The 22,231-nt window shown below is 38.3% G+C and overlaps 1 protein-coding gene across 1 annotated transcript in view; it reads right to left on the reverse strand.

The window, feature by feature from the left end:
• Nucleotides 1–302: 302 nt before the first annotated feature.
• Gabrg1 (gamma-aminobutyric acid type A receptor subunit gamma1) overlaps nucleotides 303–22,231 on the reverse strand; it is a 99,479-nt gene continuing 77,550 nt past the window's right edge. Inside the window, exon 9 of the mRNA XM_060380718.1 lies at nucleotides 303–2,953. Coding sequence (XP_060236701.1) covers nucleotides 2,684–2,953 — 270 coding nt within the window. The 3' untranslated portion in view covers nucleotides 303–2,683. The remainder of the gene's footprint in view (nucleotides 2,954–22,231) is intronic.

The raw sequence follows: 22,231 nt of genomic DNA on the forward strand, positions 1-22,231 counted from the left end.
GAAAGGATGTATTTATTTGAATTGTTCATCATAGTTGACTTTAAATTGGAAATAAGAAAAAAGAAGAATTAGGTTTTAATCCATTGAAAATAAGCTCTAAGCTTTTTAGGATTTCTTAAGATCTAAATAAAAATGCTATCTTTTTGTTCTAGGGTTAGAAATATTTAAGTTTCCATATCTGTTTCTCTCATCATTATATTGAAATAAGAAAAACATTGGCTTTGAAACAAAGTGATGATTATTTGATGATATATATGTATATATATATAAAATCTATATAAGGAATATATGTAGAAAACATATAACACTTTTAACAATTTTATTTTCATTTGTTAATGTTGTCAACATTTAAAGCCTAGTTAATAAAACAGCAATGAGAAAATTAAAGGTACGTATATCAAGCATTTAAAGGTATTTTAACATATAGCCATGCTTAGATACAATTGAAAGAGCCCCCAAATTAAACACCCTTAACAATGAGCAAGCCATCGATACAAATATTGAATTAGCCATAAAAATATAGTAAAGCATGTTATGCCTTTGTGGATGCTCCATACTTCACTTATTCCTTAAATGAATGTTCATTTTATTAACATCTACCAATATTTAATATTGTCAGCATAAATGCATGGAAATTAAAGAAGTAATATACATGTAGCCAAAAGCTGGCTCTTCATTTGTTAAAAAACTCAATAGGAAAGATTAACTACATTGAGACACACTGGGGTCTTTCTTCTCTGTGTATGGATTTGTGATGAACCTATCAAATTCATTCTAGTTGTCTCTCACAAAGTCCATTTGCAAAATGAATTTTGAGGCTCCACACTTGTCAACTTCTGTGTATTTTCAGAAGTTTATGAGGGAGGTGGAAGAGTTATGTTTATCTGGGGAACATACATTGTAATACATTCAAAGCTTCCCCTAGGGACTGCCATACCAGGTAAAAGAATTATTGAAATAAAACCATGTGTGTCCATCACCCACATGGCAGCCTCCTCTCCACACTCAACATTCCCATACTCACAAAACCTTTCATTGTGATAACTGTTGTCAACCATGAAGATTTCTTTCTTCCTGGGATTTATTATTTTATTTTATGTGAGCGTTTGTATGCATGCGTATGTACCAAATGCATACTGTTTCAGCAAAGACCAGAAGAGGACTTCAGGGTCCCTGTTATACAACAATGTAAATTACCATATGGATGCTGAAAAGTGAACCTGGGTCCTCTGTGAGATCATCAAATGCTCTTGTATGATGGATCATCTCTCCAGACCAGCAGTGAATACTTGTACTGCTTCTTTTAAAGATGAAACCTCTGTTCGCAGGTGAGGCACTGTCAAGTGTGATCAACTTTTCCTATGCTGAGACACTCAGGCGTCTTTCTTCTCCCTGTATGGATCTGTGGCAACCCTACTCAAGTTTATTACAGTTCCCTCTCTCAAAGTCCATTTGCAAAATGAATTTTGAGGCTCCACACATGTCAAAAAGAGAGAACACAATGATTATAATACAGTTGTAAAAGTCGGCTCGGAAATCAGTGGGTAGATAAATCATTTTTGACAAGGTTTCCTAAATACATCCACTCTATAAAATGTCAATAGTATGTATTTAAGTTGTATTCTCAAGACAACCCACAGCTCAGCTTGCCAGATGATTCTTTAAGCCCTGTTAAATCAAGCACTTTTACTCAATGCTTTTTGGAACTCATGAAATTCTTTTGAAGCACGTAAAGAAAAAAGCAGACCATTTCCCACTTGATTTCATTGTTGGTACATTTTAACATTTTAACGTTAACCTCTTTATACCTCATGAATCCTACAAGGCAGAAAATAACTTTGATTTTTTTTTTTTCACTTTGCGTTACAAGCAAAACAAAAAGAAAATGACTTTAGTGTTTTCTGTCCTAGCTTGAAAATCCTCAAATTAAATGTGGCTTGACTTCTGTTTAACACTTTTGCAGGAAATCAACTGGATTAGAGATAAAATCTGACGTTTTTGAAACTGTAGTTGCCAAGTAGCTTGATTTAATTTTTTGACATTTCAAACATAAGACATGACAATACTTAAATCTATAATTGTATACAATTACAAAATGTCAGTTCACAAGAGAAATTATTTAAAAATAATTAATACACATATTATTTTCTTCTTGGGAGTAACATATCTTGGCTATATTATCCAAGAAAATCATGGCTTTGCTTTAAACAAACTATAGAACAAACAGAGCAAATAATAAGCAAGTAATAAAATAAAATAAAATAAAATAAAATAAGGACTAATGTAGGCAAAGAATACTTTAATATTAGGTATTAGTCTTTCATTATAAGCAATAGATACATTTAAATAAAATGTATATTAAAATTATGTCATATTCAAAATATGTCTCACATAAGTATTAAGTTCCAATATTAATAGTACACAAGCAAAATAAAGAAAATTAAAATACAAACATATGTTATGATTTCAGTGTGCTATATTTGACAATCAATTTCGTGTCCATTTAGATAAATTAACTTTAACACTTCTGTCTTACTCATTTATGAAAGCCCTAATCTTACAACTGTAGCACTCAGATTTTAACCAGTGGGCTTTCATTTTAAATTTAAGCATCATGTTACTGAAATACAAATGATTATATTGGACTAAGCCAGACTTCATGATCTTTAACTGTTTGTTGAATTTATAAGTAAAGATATCCAACCCAATAAACCAGATTGAACAAGGCAAAAGCTGTTGGGAAAAAGATTCTGGAGTAGGAATCAATTTTGGCGATGCGTATGTGTAACCGGCCTTCTCTCCAGGACCCAGTTCTACAGTCTTCGAAGCAGCAGAAAAAGCTAGCACAGTCTTTGCCCTCCAAACACTGGTAACCATAATCGTCTTCCCCTTGGGGCAGAGAAATGCTGTTCATGGGAATCAGAGTGGATCCGGCATGAAGACCAGGGGATACCTGAGTAGATAATAAATGAGACTGTGAGACAGAAAGGCAAAGAAAATACATTTACCCCTGCCTGGATGCACTAGGAAACTGATAATTAAAAATGAAAACAAAACAAAAACAAACAAACAAAAAACCCCTTAACTTCCAAGTATTGCTTATGTTCAATTATAATGTATTTTTAGGTTTCAATTTACTCTGTTACACATAAATTTTCTTCTTTTCTGAAAAGTATGTAATAAAAAAAATGTAGTTTTGGAAATAAAACTCATTGTATACCTCTAGAAACTTAATCTATAAAACTATTGTCAACCATGAATCTAAGTACAAAATGGCAATACATATGATTCTGTGGTGTTAGACATTCAAATAGTTATAATGCTACAGTATTGTGTGCTATTGCATGTAACTTAATTTACTTCTTAGTTACAATGCGATTCAATAGAAAGAAGAAACATTCTGATGGTGAAAACATTTTGAAAAACCTGAAAGGACAGAAAAAAATATATATGGCATGCGTTAGATTGATTAAGTGAACAAAGGCAGATTACAATAATTTAAACACTCAGCTTTAGGAGCAATAGATGTACACAACCAGGCTCCTTTTAACAGTGTAACAATCCTCCCTGTGAAAATCATATTTGCACGTAAGTGAATTTTTTAAATTATTATAGAACAATCAATCCTCTGATGATAACAATAACTCCTATTTTACCAGTATTATTTGAGATCCTGGGATCCATATTAAATTAACAATTCAAAACAAGTTCTTATTATTTTTAATTTATACTGTATTTCTTTGTGTGTGTGTGTCTGTGTGCATAAGAATGAACATGCTATGTTACAGGATTCATGTAAAGTTCTTTTGTGTTTTTTGGATTTATTTATTTTTTATTTCATGTGTATCTGTATTTTTCCTGCATGTCTGTCTATTTGAAGATATCAGATTCCCTAGAACTGGAGTTACAGGTGTCCATGTGGGTGCCAGGGTTTGAACCCAGGTCCTGTGGAAGAACAGCCAATGCGTTTAACCATGGAACCATTTCTTGAGCCCCACATGTAAAGTTCTTAAGAGCTGAGATTGAACTCAGGTTGTTAGTCTTGGTAGCATGTGTCTTTACCTGCTGCAGAACCCTGTTGACTCAGGATCTGAATGTTTGTAAGTGGTAAAAATAATATTTGAAAGTATTAATAGCTCAGCAAAGAGTCAAAATTGTGTAACCTAAAATAAGCAATTTAGAGTGAGACAAACGAGAACTAAGTGTATCCCACCACACAGAGCTAGTGTGAACTTGAACAAGAAATGTGTTTGCTCCTCTGTCTCTGGGATGCCTGTCATGCAAAAGTGATGATTGTAATACTACAGACCAGCTCCATGATTAAACAGGGCATGTAGCAAGCATTTGCTGGCAAATAAACACCACTCACTAGTGCAGTTGCTTTTCTGTTGCTACTGCTTTCTGAAAAGGGCATGTCAAAATAGACTATGAAATACATGGTAAAACACACATGCCCACACTGCTAAAAAGAAAAGTGGTTAAAAAAAATATCAGTCCTTTAAGATGGCAAGACTGCAGCTTTAATCATGTGTTGTCCTTCAGAACTTCTCAGTGTCGTGATGTCACCAAGCTGTGGGTTGTAAGTCTCACCATAATCATTGCTTTGTTGTCATCTCATCACTAAATTAGACGTCAGGGATATAAAAAAATCATGTTACTGGGTGTAATTCTTTCCAGTGTAGATGTTTATCAATTTTTCTTTACATTAAATTGTGAAAATATGTGTCTCACAAACATGACACGTTCTATGAGAAATATTTAAAGATGACTATGTGGGTTTCTTAAAATTTGAACTTTTATTAAAAACTATTGTGTTTCTAAATAGTAAGAGAATATAGACAAATAAATATTGAAAACTGAGCAGATGTAGGCTGAGAAGAAAAGGCTCTATAGATAGAGCGTTTGCACTGCAAGTCTGAGAAGTAAGCCTCAGATTGCCAGAACTCAAGTAAAATACCAGGCAGGTGTGGCGGGTGCCCGTTACAACTGAGCTCAGGAGAAAAATTGACAGAGGATCCCAGGGCACTACGGCCTCCTCCACTAGCCTACTTGGTGAGCCCTGCATTCACCAAGGGAGACCTCACCTCAATAAAACAGAGGTTCCTAGCTTCTTATCTTCTGTTTTGGAGTACAAGTGAAATTCATAAAACTAGAAATGATTTGTGGAAGCAGATAGAATAAAAGAAGAGGGAGTGAGGGAGCACAGGATTGGGAGGGGACAAGGAAGCGGTCTGTAGCTGGGATACAAAATGAATAAATTATAATAAACAAAGTGAATAAATAAAGAAAAATTCAAAACATGTGGAAAAAACAAAAACAGAACAAAAAATGAGATGAAAGTAGAATAAAGGGAAAATGAAAGTGTAGAGGAGGAGTGCTACCAACAGAAAGACTCACGCTGGAAGTAATGATGAAGATGGAACAAGGAGTGAGGTAAAGGCTTAACAAAATGAATTGTGTATGCAAAAGCTAGATGAAAACATATTATCTTTACTCATAAGTAAAATTTATAAGAAGGTGGTAGTGGAAGACAGGTGATGTATAAAGAATCCTTAAAAATAGCCCACTAGTTTGTAAACTAATTAAAAATATATAAAAGCAAAAGATCATAAAAAGAAAATCTGGACCGTATGATACCTAGGAAATCAAAATGTGTAGATGAGTGTACCTCTCAAACCTCATCAGAGAAGGTTCTTTTTGCCGAGATTCACAAAAGTTCAACGCACAGAAAATAAGAACTATAGAGATGGGACATCACAGTATGCCTTCAAGGCTCAGGATCATAGGAAAAGGGAGGATGGAAGATTATTAGCACCAAAGTAGTGGACATCTGTAGTGAAAAAATTTTAGCAGGTGTTACAGGACTGGTGCACAGAGGAACTCATGGTACCTATGAAGGAATGCAGAAGACATGTGTATAGAAGGAAATCCCTTGTGTATTGTATGGATGCAGCACCTATCAATTAAAAAGCCAATGAACTATGGCTGAGTCAGGAAATAGGTGGGACATCCAGCAAGCAGAAGGGATTCTGGGATAGAGTGAGGCATGTGCATTTCAGCCAGGAAGAAGATGGATGTATGGTGTCTGAGCTCAGGTAATCAGCCATACGGCAAAATGTAAATTAGTATCATGGGTTATTTTGAGTTTGGGCTAGTCAGAGAAGACCCTAGCTACACGGCCAAGGTATTTGTAAAGAATTATCTTGAGCCTCATGAGTCATTATTCTGGGAGCTAGAGTGGAAAGAAAACTTTCTACAACACGGGTGCAAGATAAAGCCTGCCCATCCCGCGCCCCAGAGTAAACTGGGGAAGGCTTCATGAAATCTCATTCACGTATGAGAAGGTGTTGGCAACTGATGACTGATGAGGGAAGGAGTGTCAGTCTTCAGACATGTGCTCCTGTAGATGGTCTTACATGTATTTAGATACTAGCAGCACAGATGGACTCAGTGGCGAAAAACAAGAACACATGAAGTTAGGAGAAAAAATGGTTGGAAGGCATAGGATAGAATTGGAGGGGAGTGGAAGGAGATCTACTTAATCAAGACATAAGCATGCATAAAATTTCAAGGGGAAGATAAAATAATTTAAAGAGTACCTTTAGAGGGGGACATAGACATTTCCATAATAAAGAATGGAGAAGGGTCTCAGAAAATGCTGCACTATTTAAGTGCGCATATAGCATATGGATTTTGTGGAGAACTGGGTAGTAAGTAGTCCTGTCCCAGCACACACTATGCATTGTTCAAAAATACCTGTAATTATGTAGTTCTAGGGGATCCCGTGTCCTCTTTTGGACTCTAAGGACCCCTGCACTCATATGCACGTATTTATGTACAGCCATACACATAATTAAAGATGATAAAATAGGAAAAGAATTAAATTTACAGAAATAAAAGGTAAAAGTATTAAGTAAAAATGAACAATAAACTGATCTCTTTTTTTTACATTACAAAACATGATAAGTTGAGAGGTTAGAAGCAACAAAGTAGCATTGGAATTAGTCATGAATTTTAATTTAAAATTTAAAATTCTAAAGTTAATATATGAAGCGTTAAACATATGGAGGATACATATATTATATATACTATATATTTCATATTATATATATGAAAAGGTGGTAAGAAAACTGTCTTTCATGTGAATAACTATTTTTCCTTTTTTCTATCTTCAGTGTTGTAAAATTTGGTATACGAGTATTAGAAACAGTGAAAAATGTATTAGAAGGAAACAAAAAAAAGAATCATAATATTTCAGTTTTGAAATCTGTGCCCAAGGGTGCTAGGCAGAGAATTCCATTTTTACAGGCACATTACTATTCTGTCTGTTCATTTGCTTCAAATACTTCCATTAGTATAAATTTAGATTTTTAATAAGAGTCTTATTCAATGATTAATCTACTTTTCAGACTGTGAACGGTAACATGAAAGGAAGCTATTACGCTGAGAACATATAAAGCTAACTACAAGTGGAAGCTAGTTGCTTGGGGAAGCACACTATTTAACTGATGTTGCGACTGACATTAACTGATTACCATCTCACGAATAGCGCTGCATCCACTGACATTTTATAATTACTTAAGCAGCCTTTTTTTTTTTGCTGTGCTTTTCATAGAACCAATATCACAAATATGTCTCTTGGGAGCTTTGTCAAACACCGTTTCAGAAGAGAAAAACCTCTTATGAGTTGTGAGATCGAGGATTGACACAGGTGTTTGTTATTTCACTACATCCTCTGAAGGGTAGACGACTGTTTATTCACACAGACATGTGCTGACTGGAAAGGAGATTAGCCTTTTGCATAAAGGACACTGTGAATTGGAGGGTTGAGAGGCCCTTCCACACGTTATCTTCCCTTGAGGTTCTGGTTCTCTCTCTCTCTTTCTCTTTTTAATACTTTTTACTTTTTTATATTAATCACAGGTTATTTACTTTGTATCCCAGCGATAGAGCCCTCCCTCATTCCTCCCAATCCAACCCTCCCTCCCTCATCTTCTCCCTGCCCCTTTCTAAGTCCACTGATAGGGGAGGTTCTCCTCCCCTTCCATCTGACCCTAGCTTATTAGGTCTCATCTGGACTGGTTGCAATGTCATCCTCTGTGGTCTGACAAGGCTGTTCTTCCCTTGAGGGAGGGGATTGTCAAAGAACCAGCCACTGAGTTCATGTCAGAGAGACACCCTATTCCCCATACTAGGAAAGGCACTTGTATACTGAGCTGCAATGGGCTACATCTGAGTAGGGGTTCTAGGTAATATCCATGAATGGTCCTTGGTTAGGGTATTAGTCTCAGAAAAGACCCCTGTGCCCAGATATTTTGGTTTTATTGTTCTTGTGGAGCTCATGTCCTCTCCAGGTCTTGCTACCTCCCCCTTCTTTCATATGATTCCCTGCACTCTGCCCAAAGTTTGGTTATGAGTCTCAGCATCTACTTTGATACACTGCTAGGTAGAGTCTTTCAGAGGCCCTTTGTGATAGGCTCCTGTCCTGTTTCTTGTTTTCTCCTTCTTTCACTATCCATCCCATTTGTCTTTCTAAGTAAGGATTGATTATCCTCACTTAGCTTCTTTAGGTGTATAGATTTTAGTATGTTTATCCTATCTTATAGGTTTAGTATACCCTTATAAGTGAGTATATATTGTGTGTGTCTTTCTGCTTCTGGGATACCTCACTCAAAAGACACTGTCATCAGAACAAAATGACAACCTACAGACTGGGAAAGGATCTTTACCAACCCTATATCTGACAGAGGGCTAATATCTAGAATATATAAAAAACTAAAAAAATTAAAAAGCAACAAAAGAAGTAATCCAATTGAAAATAGTGTACAGAGCTAAACAGAGAATTGTCTTTATAGGAAAATAGAATGGCAGGGAAACACTTAAAGAGATGCTCAAAGTCCTTAGCCATCAGGCAAATGCAAGTCAAAATGACCCTAAAATTTCACCTTACACCCATCAGAATGGTTAAGATCAAAAACTCAAGTGACAATGCATGCTGGAGAGGTTGTGGAGAAAGGGGAACTCTCCTCCATTCCTGGTGGGAATTTAAACGTGTACAACCACTGTGGAAATCAGTCTGGTGCTTTCTCAGACAATTAGGAATACTTCTTCAAGATCCAGCTATAGCACTCCCAGCCATACAACCAAAAGATGCTCAAGTACATAACAAGGACATTTGCTCAACCATGTTTAGGCTCCGATTCTTATTTTCTGTAGTACATTGCTTCTTGAGCTATTACAGTACTCTGCACATTTAGGGCTGACCTCTTATGCAATTTAAGAACACACACTATGTCCTTATTTTCAATTATCTTTACTTTTATATAGATGTCACTATGACATTCTGCTTAGAAATGTCTGTTACACACGAGAGCTTAAAGGATGAAAACATAGTCTTATCATGACACCATAAATGTACAAGCTGCCCACAAACTGTCCATCTTAGACACTGGTAATCTTGCTTCTGAAGCTCCTGTGTTGTAGGCAGTGGTGTCCAATGTAGCTGCAAAATACCCTCTATCTACTATGCCTGGTAAAGAAGCTACATGGTCCTTTTAAGCATGTGGTGCAACAATGCTAGGGAGACATAACATTTTGAATTTTATTCAGTACCTATTAGTTTCTATCCATCTAAACAGTTTGTAATGGCTACTGGATTGGATGGCCCATCTCTAGCCATAAGCAAGTCTTCCCCAATTCCAATCTACCAGCCTAACTGAGTTCATGTGGTCTTCTCTGATTTAAGTGTTCACCCAAATTTATTCTTCTGAAAACTGCAACTTATTCTCCGAACAGCTACTTCAGCAGTGCTACACTGTCCCTGATTTTTTTTTCCTCTATCAAACTTTGTTTGAAAAACTTGTTTAAAAGGCTTTATAAGGGAATTCTTTCCACATGAAATGAAAGGAAAATTTTTCTGAGTGCCATGTGACCCACATTCGCATAACCTTCTTTTCAACACTACGTGTCTGTTAAATCTATAATTCACAGACCATGTTTCATGGTGTCCCAAGCAGTCCATACATGCCAGGCATAGCTTGTGTAGGCACAGCTTGGAGTAGTTATCCGTTTCAGGAATAACAGCTCTCATACTTTAAAAAAAAAACCAAAAAAACGCTCACCTTATTGGTATTTATTTTAGTAAAATACCTTGCCTTTGAAAAATGGTATTGAAACTAACTATCTCACTGCTAATTCTCTCACACTTTGAACTTGCAAATTATTTATCATTGTTGTTTTTATGTGTACATGTGTAGACACAGGAGTGCACATGTCTCCATAAATGAATGTGCATGAATAAGGTGTATCCTCATTTGGCAAAATAAGGTGGTAAATTTGGAGACTTGCAATAGCTGAAGAAGCAATGTGCTACCGAAAGCAGAGAGTAATGATAACATGCAGAAGAGCTTTCTAACCCTCAAAAATCTGTCTACTTTCTGTGAAAACTGACGTTTGTATGTAGAGAGGCTAAAGGACAATCCTGGGTGCTAATACTTAGGAGCTATCTACCTGTTTTTGTTTAAGACACCATCTTTACTAGGCTCTGAGGGAGGTAAACATGTGAGACTTCCTGTCAAGTGAGCGTCACTATGCCCAGTATTTGAACTGAGGGTAGGATGCTGGACACCATGGTTGTCAAGTTTGTCTACACCCTGATATAAACTCTTCTCCTGGGAGAAGAGGACACATTTGATTTCTTTTGATTCCAAATTGACTTTATGTTGTTAAATATGAAAATAAAAACAAAAGCATATATTTACGATTTTACACTCTACCAAAATTGAAGGCCTAAGATTAAACCATTGCTGGCTCGTGTTTTCCATATCTGTCTCAAAATGTATGTACCTCATGGTGTTATGAGAATTCTAATAACCTCTGAATATTGGAAGCTTCAACATGAAATGCTCATTACTGGTGATGGCAGGTTTATAAATACTTCATTTCTACAGTCTTCACCTAGTCCACAATAGCCTTAGTTCACAGTCCAGCACACCAGCACAGTTAACCCAACTTCTAAGATTTTCTGTTAACACATTTTATGCAAATCATTTACTGGTAAGTGTCATAAAGAGAGAAAACCCACATATTGATTGGGAGGTGGATTTCTTAAGATATCACTGACAGGTAGAATAAAAACAAAAATGAAAGTAGAAAAAATGAACATGAGATACAATGTAAAAAATATATTAAAGGAGAAGAGAAAGGGGAGAAAAAGGAGAAAGGAAAGAAAAATAAAATCATTTAAAGGAAAAAGTAAGGGACTTTTTAATTAAATTGCTTATTATTGAGATTTCCAAGATGGCAGCTACCAGAGCACACAGTAACCAAAGGGCACAGGATCTGAAACTGTGAAATTGATGAGCAGAAGGGCAGCTGAGGCCAGAACATCCACACTGAGGCTTGCTTGGAGAGAGGGGACAGCCTGTGAGCTGGGACAGTTTGGATCCAGGTCACCCGTGGACATCTCTGGGGACTGAGAGTGGAGAATATTCAACCCCCTGCATTTCCCCTTTCCCCAAGCACTGACATTCCTGCTCAGTGACTGAAAGGGCACAGGTGGGTCTCCTAAGGGGCTGTCGCTGCCCAAGTGCAAACCTCCTCCCTCGGTGACTAAAACAGTAAAGGCAGGCCTCCAAGAGCTGACACCTGGGCGGGGCAGAGTCTAGTGCAAGCAGGAGCCTCCACACACTCTGTGACTGAGGCTACAGCAGCATTCCTGCCTGGCTTCCAAACAGTGTACACCACTGAGCTGATGGATCTCCTACACTCTTATTTGCCCCTGCAGGCCCAAATCTGAGAGTAGAGAACAGGGGGGTCCCCTGTCCTTTCTGATTATGCCAAGCCAGTGAATGCATCTTTAAGTGAGCACTTGCAGAGGCCCAGAACCAGGGGACATCTGAAACGTCCCACACACCACCCCTGTAGGCAACATAAGGATCCTTGGGACAGCATTCTCAACATGGAAGCCCCTGTTCTGTGGGTCTAAAAGTGGAGTCCGGGCAAACAATATCTGGAGCCCAGACAAATCTCAATACCTGGAGGACAGTACAATAGGCTTATAGGCCACCTGCCTACAGGCAGGTGGTATTCATGCCAGCTGTGCATGTGCATTTCGCCTGCAAACAGTGCCAGCACTCACAACCACCAAAATCCACCCCTCACTTAAGCGTTACATTTGAGCATCTACACTCTCTAGCACCCTCTCCCTCAAGGCACACTGCCATACATACACCCATGCATGCCTATATGCACCTGTGACCTTCCTCCCTTAGCTACAGCTGAAACACCAACATCTACTCTCAAACCAGTGGACCTCTCTCATCTTCCTGAAAAATACTCCAGACACCAGAGATGGTCAGACCCAGTCTGAAGTACAGATTCCAGAAACAAACAGCAAAGGTTACAGATAAGCAGATGGCCAGAGGTCCACATAAAAACACATCCAACCTGAGGAGAGGAGCAGCCTTACCAGGCCACAGGAGAAGACAATGCAGCCACGCCTGATGAGACCTGATAGACTAGGGTAAGATGGAAGGGTAGGAGGACCTAACCTATCATTGGACTGGGGAAAGGGCATGGGAGGAGAAGAGGAAAGGAGTGTAGGTTTGGAAGGGGATAAGGAAGGGGAGCTACAGCTGGTTTACAGTAAATTGTAATTAATAAAAATAAAATGAAAATAAAAAATGACACATCCAACAAAAATCAAGACATTATGGCTTCATCAGCAACCCCCATATTCAACAGATATTTTAATCTATCAGAAACACAGAAAAATTATTTTAAAGCTATGCTTATCCAGTTATTAAAGGCACATAAAGAGAAAATGAACAAAGCTCTCAAAGAAGAACAGGCAATTAGAGTCAAACAAAGGCAAACGTAGAGGCACAAGTAGTGGCATATAGAGAGGAAATGAACAAAAAAATAGAGGCCATCATGGAAGGACAGGAATCCACATTTAAACAGATGAAAGAAATGGTGCAAGAAAGAAAAACAGAATTAGACTTAATTAAGGAAACACAAACAGAGAAAAGCCTGGAGCTTGAGAACTTAGAGAAAAGATAAGGAACCACAAAGGTAAGCATCACCAACATAATACAAGAGATGGAAGAGAGAATCTCAGGTGCTAAAGATGCAAATGCAAAAACTGATACATCTCTCAAAGAAAAAGTAAAATTGGAAAAGTTCCAAACACAAAACATCCAAGAAATCAAGAATGCCTTAAAAAGAAAAAAATAATCTAAGAATAATAAGAATAGACGAAAAAGAATAGTCCAGGCTCCAAGGTCCAAAAATATTTTCAAGAAAATTTTCCCAACATAAAGAAAGAGATGTCCATATACATATAAGAGGCCTACAGAACATCAAGTAGACTAGACCAGAGAGGAAACACCACACTTCACATAATATTAAAAACATTTAATCTACAGAAAAAAAAATATTAAAAGCAGCAAGGGAAAAAAGCCAAGTAACATATAAAGGTAGACCTATCAGAATCATACCCAGCTTCTCAACAGAAACTATGAAAGCCAGAAGGCTTTGGGCAATGTCATGCAGATTCTAAGAGATCACAGATGCCAACCCAGACTACTATACCAAGCAAAGCTTTTAATCAACAAAGATAAAGAAAACAAAATATTCCATGACAAAACTAAACTTAAACAGTACTGTCACAGCAACCCAGCCCTACAGAAGATACTAGAAGGAAAACTCCAATCTAACGAAATCAACTACACACAAAAAAACACAGGATATAGATAACTTCACAACATAGAATTAAAAGAAACAAACATTGAAAGACAGTAACACCACCAACTGCATAATAAAAGGAACTAATATTCATAGGTCACTATTATCTATCAACATCAACAGGCTCAACTCTTAAATAAAAAGACCCAGACAAACAGAATGGTTGTGGAAACAGGATCCAACATTCTGCTGCATCTAAGAAACAGATCTCTGCAACAAAGATAAAAAACTATCTCAGAGTAAAGAGCTGCAGAAATGTTTTTCAAGAAAATGGAGACAGAAAACAAGCTGGGGTAGCTATCCTAATACCTAATAAAATAAATATTCAACCAAAATTAATTAAAAAGATGAAGAGGGGTGCTTCATTCACATCAAAGGAAAAATCCACCAGGAGGACATCACCATCCTGAACATCTATGCCCCAAATAAAAGAATACCTGCATTTGTAAATGAAACATTATTAAAGCTTAAATCATACATCGATCCCAATACCTTAACATGGGATACTTCAACATTCCACTCTCACCAAGGGACAGATCATTTAAATAGAAGCTAAACAGGAAAATAATGACAATTAAAGAAGTTCTAAATCAAATGGACCCAATAGATGTCTACAGAACTTTTCACCCAAACACAAAACAGTATGAAAGAAATGGTGGAAGAAAGAAAAACAGAATTAGAATTAATAAAGAAAACACAGAGAAAAGCCTAGAGCTTGAGAATTTAGAAAAAAGATCAAGAACCACAAAGGTAAGCATCACCAACATAATACAAGAGATGAAAGAGAGAATCTCAGGTGCTGAAGATGCAAATGCAAAAACTGATACATCACTTAAAGAAAAAGTAAAACTGGAAAAGTTCAGCACCTCAGGGAATCTTCTCAAAAATTGATTGTATAGTTGAGCACAAAGCAACCCTCAACAATACATGAAGATCAAAATAATCCCTTGTATCCTATCAGACCACCATGGCCTAAAACTAGACTTCAATAATAACAGAAATAACAAAAAGCCTACATACAAATGGAAACCAAACAACTCCCCACTCAGTGACAGCTGAGTCAAAGAAAAAATAAAAAAAGAAGTTTGATATTCCCCAAAATTCAATGAAAATGAAGTCACAACTTACCCAAACCCACGACACAATGATAGCAGTGCGAAGGCACTAAGTGACTCTAGAAAGAAGCTGGAGACATCTCATACAAGCAAATTAAGAACACACCTAAAAGCCCTAGGGGAAAAAAATTGAAAAGAAGCAGACACACCCAAGAGGATTAAACAATTAGAAATATCAAACTTAGAGCTAAAATCAATGAATTAGAAACAAAGAAAACAATTCAAAGACTGGAGACCAAGAGCTGATTCTTTGAGAAAATCAACAAGATAGACGAACCCTTAGGCAAACTAACTAAAAGGCAGAAAAACACCATCCAAATCAACAAAATAAGAAATGAAATGGGGGATATAACAACAGACATAGAGGCAATCCAAACAATCATTAGGTCTTACTATAAAAACACATATGCCACAAAATTTGAAAATCTAAAGGAAATATTAAGGACAATTTTCTCGATAGATTCCATCTATCAAAAATCAATCAAAGCTGGAAACAACCCAGATGCCCCTCAACTGAAGAATGGATGCAGAAATTGTGGTACATCTACACAATGGAATATTACTCAGCAATGAAAAATAAGGAAATCATGAAATTTGCAGGTAAATGGTGGGATCTGGAAAGGATCATCCTGAGTGAGTTGTCCCAGAAGCAAAAAGACACACATGGTATATACTTACTCATATAGACATACAACATAGGACAAACCCACTAAAACCTGTGCATCTAAAGAAACTAAGCAAGAGAGAGGACCTTAACTAAAATGTCCAATCCCCATCTGGAAAGGCAAAGAGGATGGACATCAGAAGAAGAGGAAAACAGGAAACAACCTAGGAACCTACCACAGAGGGCCTCTGAAAGCCTCTGCCCTTCAGACTATCAAAGCAGATGTTGAGCCTGATGGGCAACTGCTGGGCAGGTGAACGGATTTTTAGGTAAGAACTGGGAAATAGTAAGAGCTGGAGAGGACAGGGTCTCCACAAGAAGAGCAACAGAACAAGAAAATTTGAACACAGGGAACTTCCCAGAGACTCATACTCCAACCAGTGACTATTCATGGAGATAACCCAGAACCCCTGCACAGATGTAGCCCAGGGCGGTTCAGAGTCCAATTGGGTTACATAGTAATGTGAAGAGGGACTGCCTCTGACATAATCTGATTGGCCTGCTCTTTGATCACCTCCCCCTGGCGGGGGAGCAGCCTTACCAGGCCATAGTAGAGGACAATGCAGCCACTTTTGATGTGAACTGACAGACTAAGATCAGAAAGGAGAGGAGAACCTCCCCTATTAGTGGACTTGGGGAGTGGCATGCAAGCAGAGGGAGGAGGGAGGGTGGGACTGGGAGGGGAGGAGGGAGGGGCTTATGGGGGGATGCAGAATGAATAAAGTGTAATTGATGAAAAATTTTAAAAAAAAGGGAAAAAAATAATTTAAGAACCTTAAATGACTTTCAAAAGTGGAGGAAAACATGGAGTTAGTCAATTGGCATGGAGCACGTCTTGCCCCTGGGGGCAATGGTCTCCTGAACCTACTCAGACCTCGGACACCACTGCTAGTTCTAGAATTGACACAGGATGTTTCAACGAGGGGGTTAAGGCTTCTCATAATATTTCCTATAAGCCCACACCTGTTTGTCTATATCCCCCATTTTTATTCATTATTAGCCAGATAGAGCCAAGTAATTGTGGTAATGATACTTGCTTTTTTGCCCAATGCTGGAATGCTAGTAAATTTAGGTATGCCCTGGTTACTCGCATGCCTCACTGGGTGCCTGTGCCCGTTGATGCCCCTCACGCTATGACTCTCTTCAGACAGAAAAGGGATCTTGGAACTACAGCCACCATTGTTACTACCATCTCATTGGCGGCTGTTGGAGCTACCACCGGGGCATTAGCCATGAGTCATACTGGGCAGACTGCTCAGACCCTGAATAATCATTTAGCCAATGTAGCTCATGCCTTAGTTGTACATAAAGGAATTAATGCTCAACTAAAAGGAAGCTTGATGGTGTTCAATCAGAGGATTGACCTCGTGCAGGAGCAAATTGATACCCTATGGCAAATCGCTCAACTTGGCTGTCAATGAAAATATGCTGGACTTTGAGTCACTAGCATATAACATGAGAATTTTTCCTGTGCTGCAAATCTGTCTAAACAATTGTCGAGCTATATTTTAGGTAATTGGACTGGAGAATTCGATACTACGATGGAGCAGCTGAGAGTGGCCATTGTCACAGTAAATTCTACCAGAGTGGACGCAGGACTAGCCACAGGATTATCATCATGGATTGCTGCAGCCATGAATCATCTGAAGGAATGGGCAGGCATGGGAGCGTTAGCAGGCCTTCTGGTGTTGGTCTCCTTGGTTTGCCTGTGGTATATATGCAAGATTAGAGTCTCACAACAGTGTGATGCAGCCATGATCATTCAGGCCTTTACAGCCATTGAAGCAGGACATTCGCCCCAAGCATGGTTGGATACCATAAAAAGCTAAAATGTTATGCTCAGGATGCGAGGCTAAGCACTGCACTCAGGGTCAGCCGCTTTGGATCCAGAGAAGAGCATGTCTGATTGCATGCGGGTTGATACCCCAGGTCCCACCTCTGAGAAAAAGGTATCGGACGGGTTTGATGCTCTTTGGGTGGATGACACCTAAATGAACATCGGTACAAAGTCCCAATTTATTTCTAATATCAGAGATCAGACCTCTACTCTTGCCTGATGCGTCTAAAACAAAAAGGGGGAACTGTAGAGAGCTGTGGAATGCTTTGCCTTAAAGATGGAGCTGGTTTCTGCCTTCCACCTTCCCGATGGTGAGTGCTCTCTGTCATGATCAGTTCCACATTTGGCTAAGGCTGAGGATCTGGCTTGCTTCCCTGTATGTGGACCTATCTGCATTGCCCACGTGGCACGCCTGGGTTGGCTACCCAGAGGCTATTTAAGCTAAGGGCTGGCTTTCCCCAGGGTCAGATGATTGTTCAAGGTTCCTGAATAAACTGCATTGAAAAAAAAAAAAAAAAAGAAATTGTTGGAGAGGACAGGAGCTCCACGAGGAGGGCAACAGATTCAAAAAATCTGGGCACAGGGGTCTTTTCTGAGACTGATACTCCAACCAAGGACCATTCATGGAGATAACCTAGAACCTGCACACATGTAGCCCATGACTACTCAGTGTCCAAGTGGGCCCCCTAGTAAAGGGAACTGGGACTGTCTCTGACATGAACTGATTGGCTTGCTCTTTGATCACCTCCCCCTCTGGGGGAGCAGCCTTACCAGGCCACAGAGGCAGGCAATGCTGTCACTCCTGATGGGCTAGGGTCAGATGGAAAGGGATGAGGACCTCTCCTTTCAGTGGTCTTGGGGAGGTTCATGGGAGGAGATGAGGAAGGGGGTGGGATTGGGATGGGATGAGGGAGCCTTCTACAGTGGGAATACAAAGTGAATAAACTGTATTTTGAAAAAGGTAAATAAGTTGCATATTTTAACCTTTTATGTATTGTATTCAAATAGCATCTTTTCAAATATATCTAAATTCACAAATATATATTGTATTTATATGGATAATGTATAAATACTGCACATTCTATATTTCCTATGATAAGCGATGGAGAAGGAAAATTCTGCACTTCAGACTATTCAAACCTTTTAGCATCTTCATGAATGTACAGTCATTTTCGGACACAGAGAGAGGTAGAAAGAAGGAAGAGCAGCAATGTAAAACCAGAGAATCAAGTGTAAGCACAAAGCACTGCGGGACCTGAATTTGGGGTCTGGGCTGCCTTCTTTGGTTGGAAGAAATGGGAAATGTAGCCTACACAAAGTGTTCATGAAAGATGTGAGGCAAAATAAACAGATCTTTCTCTTCCTGTCTACCAGATTAGCAGAGCCATGTGGCTGAACACAAACTGGACAGGAATACAAATCTGATTGTTGTCCCCAGTTTTTCAAATTGTCATTTAATACTCTAAGAGCTAATAAAATATGTAGCTCAGTAAGCATGAAAGACAGGAAATGTTTTTTTGAATGTCTATGAAATAGTTTTACACCCTCCAGTCAATTATAATATGTCAACTATAAACTATTGCTATTTGCCACTAAGTGCTTAAAGACTGTCATCGCATTATCATTTCTTTTCCATTTTTAGTATTTAATTTGCTGAGGTTCTTGCTAAACTTAAGAGGCTAAACATAAGATTATTGTTCTTAAAGAACTACAGTTAAATGATGTGTACACACTGGCAGTTCTTAATACATTTTGATAAGCAAATGATTAAAATAACATCATAATTTTAAAGTTTCTGTTTTTATTCTTCAGGTCTCCTTGAAGAATGTGACACTGGTGGCACTGCTCAATATTTCATGACCTGGGGTCATACTGAGTTACTGCTCTCCCCTAGAAGGAGGGTGCTGTTTAGTAGTTAGTAACACACCTCTGTTACCTATGTTCTTTCCATAGGAAAAAATATATAAAATTTGCATGGCACTGTATATTATCTGTGTTAATGGAAATTATTTCATTCTAAGAATCTTTAAAAAAAACTTTTAAAAAGCAAGTGAAATAAAGACAATTATTACATTCAGGCATGGGCATTTAAATTTTGAAATGAGGGCTAAATGATGACACAGAAAATAAAGAGAGTATTTGGCCTTGGTTACAGGAAAATAACTTAAAAAGTGCTGAGTTCCTTTGTTTAAAATTTATCAGTGGACAAGCTGGCAAAATGGCTTTGTGGGTAAAATCCTTGCCCTGGAGACCCGATGATCTGAAATTGATTCCGCAACCCACATAAAGACAATGGGAAGAAAGCTGTTGTGCAATGTTGTCCTCCAGTCTCTTCACATGTAGGAACATACCCCCACCTAACTCATATTCACAGTGATGATGATATTTATTTTAAATGCAGCAGTCGTTTTTCAAGTTGAAATTATTCTTTTGTACTTTCTCAGTTTAGGCAGGATATCATGCCATAAATATGATCTTTTTTTTCAGAAATTTTTATATTAATTACAGTTTATTCACTTTGCATCCCACCTGTAGTTCCCTCCCTCTCCTCCAAGCCCCACCTTCTCTTCCTCTTTTCCATCCATGCCCCTCTCCCAGTCCACTGATGGGGGATGTCTTCCTCCCCTTCTGATTCCAGTCTATCAGATCTCATCAGTAGTGGCTACATTGTCTTCCTCTGCAGCTTGGTAAGGCTACACCTCCCTCCCTCCCACTGAGGGGGAGGTGATCAAAGAGCAAGCCAATCAGTTCATGTCAGAGACAGTCCCAGTTCCCTTAGCTAAGGAACCCACTTGGACACTGAGCTGCCATGGGCTACAACTGCGCAGGGCTTTTATGTTATCTCCATGAATGGCCCTTGGTTGGAGTATCAATCTCAGAAAAGACCCCTGTGCCCAGATTTTTTGATTCTGTTACTATCCTGGTGGAGCTCCTGTCCTCTCCAGATAAACATGATCTTTTAAAATGATATAAACTTTTGAGAGTCACAGATTTGTGGATTAAAGCAAGTCCTCAGACCTTTTCAGCTAGCAATATCTTCTTCTTTTAAACATCACAAGACCTAAGAGCAAAGCTAACCTCTTGAAAAATAACGTGAAAATAATGTATTAATATTAATGTATCAAAAATGAGTTATTTGATCCCATAAGCCTCATGGCACACATTACAGCAGCCTTACAAGCTGCTTGTCAAGGATAGATGTCTTAACTGTCTTTATTTCAGTTTGGGCATAGTCTGCTCTGAGAGTATTTACTGGAATCAGAAACGCACTGTCATTTTGTCAATGCTGGTAAAATAAATGCTTACTTTCCTAAGTTCTTGGAAGAGAAGAAAATGTTAAAAAAGAACAGCAAGCTGGAGTTTTGGGCTCACAAAACACTTGGGTGTGAATCTTGGATCTAACAGTAACAAAGTTGTCCTTGTGAAAATCACCCAACTTGTGCTTGTATTATTTCTTTGAGCATGAATGACACCGTGAAAAATGCTCAGATCATTTGCTGGAACGGTCAATAAATGTTAGAGACTGCATTAAGGCTATTATAATTGCTGTTATAAGAATGAAATTTCAGTCAATCATGTAATTGTTAAATGTATTAGAATCATTAAAATCAGTTTTAACCCATAAGTTGATGCAGTCTGTACATTAGTCACTGTGATTGGGAATATGGTGTGAACCAGTATAAACCTACAGAAACCAGGGAGACTGTAACAATTTGACTCTCCGCTACTGCTGGGTTAACCTTAAAATAGACCTAACTCTCTAAAAGTAAGTTGATTCTGTGTGCCATTCATTGCTGAAAATCCAAATGTACTTGTGAAATACAAATCAAAGAGACATCTTTGATGTTATTAATGTTTTGCTTTGCCATACTGATATGAGTTCTTATATTATTGTCCAACATACATGACAGTTCCCCTCCTCTGCCTTCCAAGTGCTGGAATAACAGGTGTGAATAACCAAAACCAGCATCAACATGTATCTTAAATAGCTTTAGCTACTGTTCCACTTATGTAAAATAGTGAAGTACAAAATAATTGTAAGACCTGGGGTCTCACAGCTCAGGAGTTCAATATTGCACCCTTCCCAGAAACTCCCACAGACCACCACTCGTTGCAAAAGCAAGAGGTTTATTAACCATTGCGCAATGGGGTCACCCTGCCGGTCAGCAAAGAGTGGCACTGGGAGACAAAGGCCTTTAGGTTTTTAAAAGAAAAATTGCGGGAAATTTGAAGTTGCAGTTTTGGCAATTTAAGATTGGAAGCTATAAAGTAAGATAATTGAAGCTATAAAGTAAGATAATGGGTTAGTCTTAGGTGCTCAACCTTGTCCAGTCCTGCCAAGTGTGGATGCAGCTGCAATTGAAGGTGGGGGTGGTTAGCTCATCCTTGAAGATTAGGGCTGCGAGCTCTTGGCTGGAGGTCAGAAGCTACACAGAAGAAGTCTGGGTTGATTGCCAAGAAACACTATCTCGAAGACAAGGGTCTGGTCCTTCTTTTTGCTGAGTGAAGGTCATTGCTTGCTCGCTTTTTTAATATCTGTCCTCACGGATAGGTCACATTTCTCCATTCTCTGGAAAGGTACTAAGAGGCTTTATCTTAACCTGAACCTAAAACTCAAAACTATAGGCTTTAGAAGACATACAGGTTACAAAGTTAGTCTAACCCTTTCAGAATCTTGCACTAATGGAATAGAAAGGGCAAGAACACGTGTTTCGTCCCCAATCTTAGTGGAAATGCTTTGAGTTTGTCTTCATTTTAGAAGAATGTTAGCTACATTGTAATACACCACCTTTATTATGTCCAGAAATGCTCTTCCATCACTAAACTCTCTGGAACTTTACCATGTAGAACTGTTGAATTATTTTTGTC

Source organism: Meriones unguiculatus, chromosome 3 (genome assembly GCF_030254825.1).
Source record: "Meriones unguiculatus strain TT.TT164.6M chromosome 3, Bangor_MerUng_6.1, whole genome shotgun sequence".
Taxonomy (NCBI): domain Eukaryota; kingdom Metazoa; phylum Chordata; class Mammalia; order Rodentia; family Muridae; genus Meriones; species Meriones unguiculatus.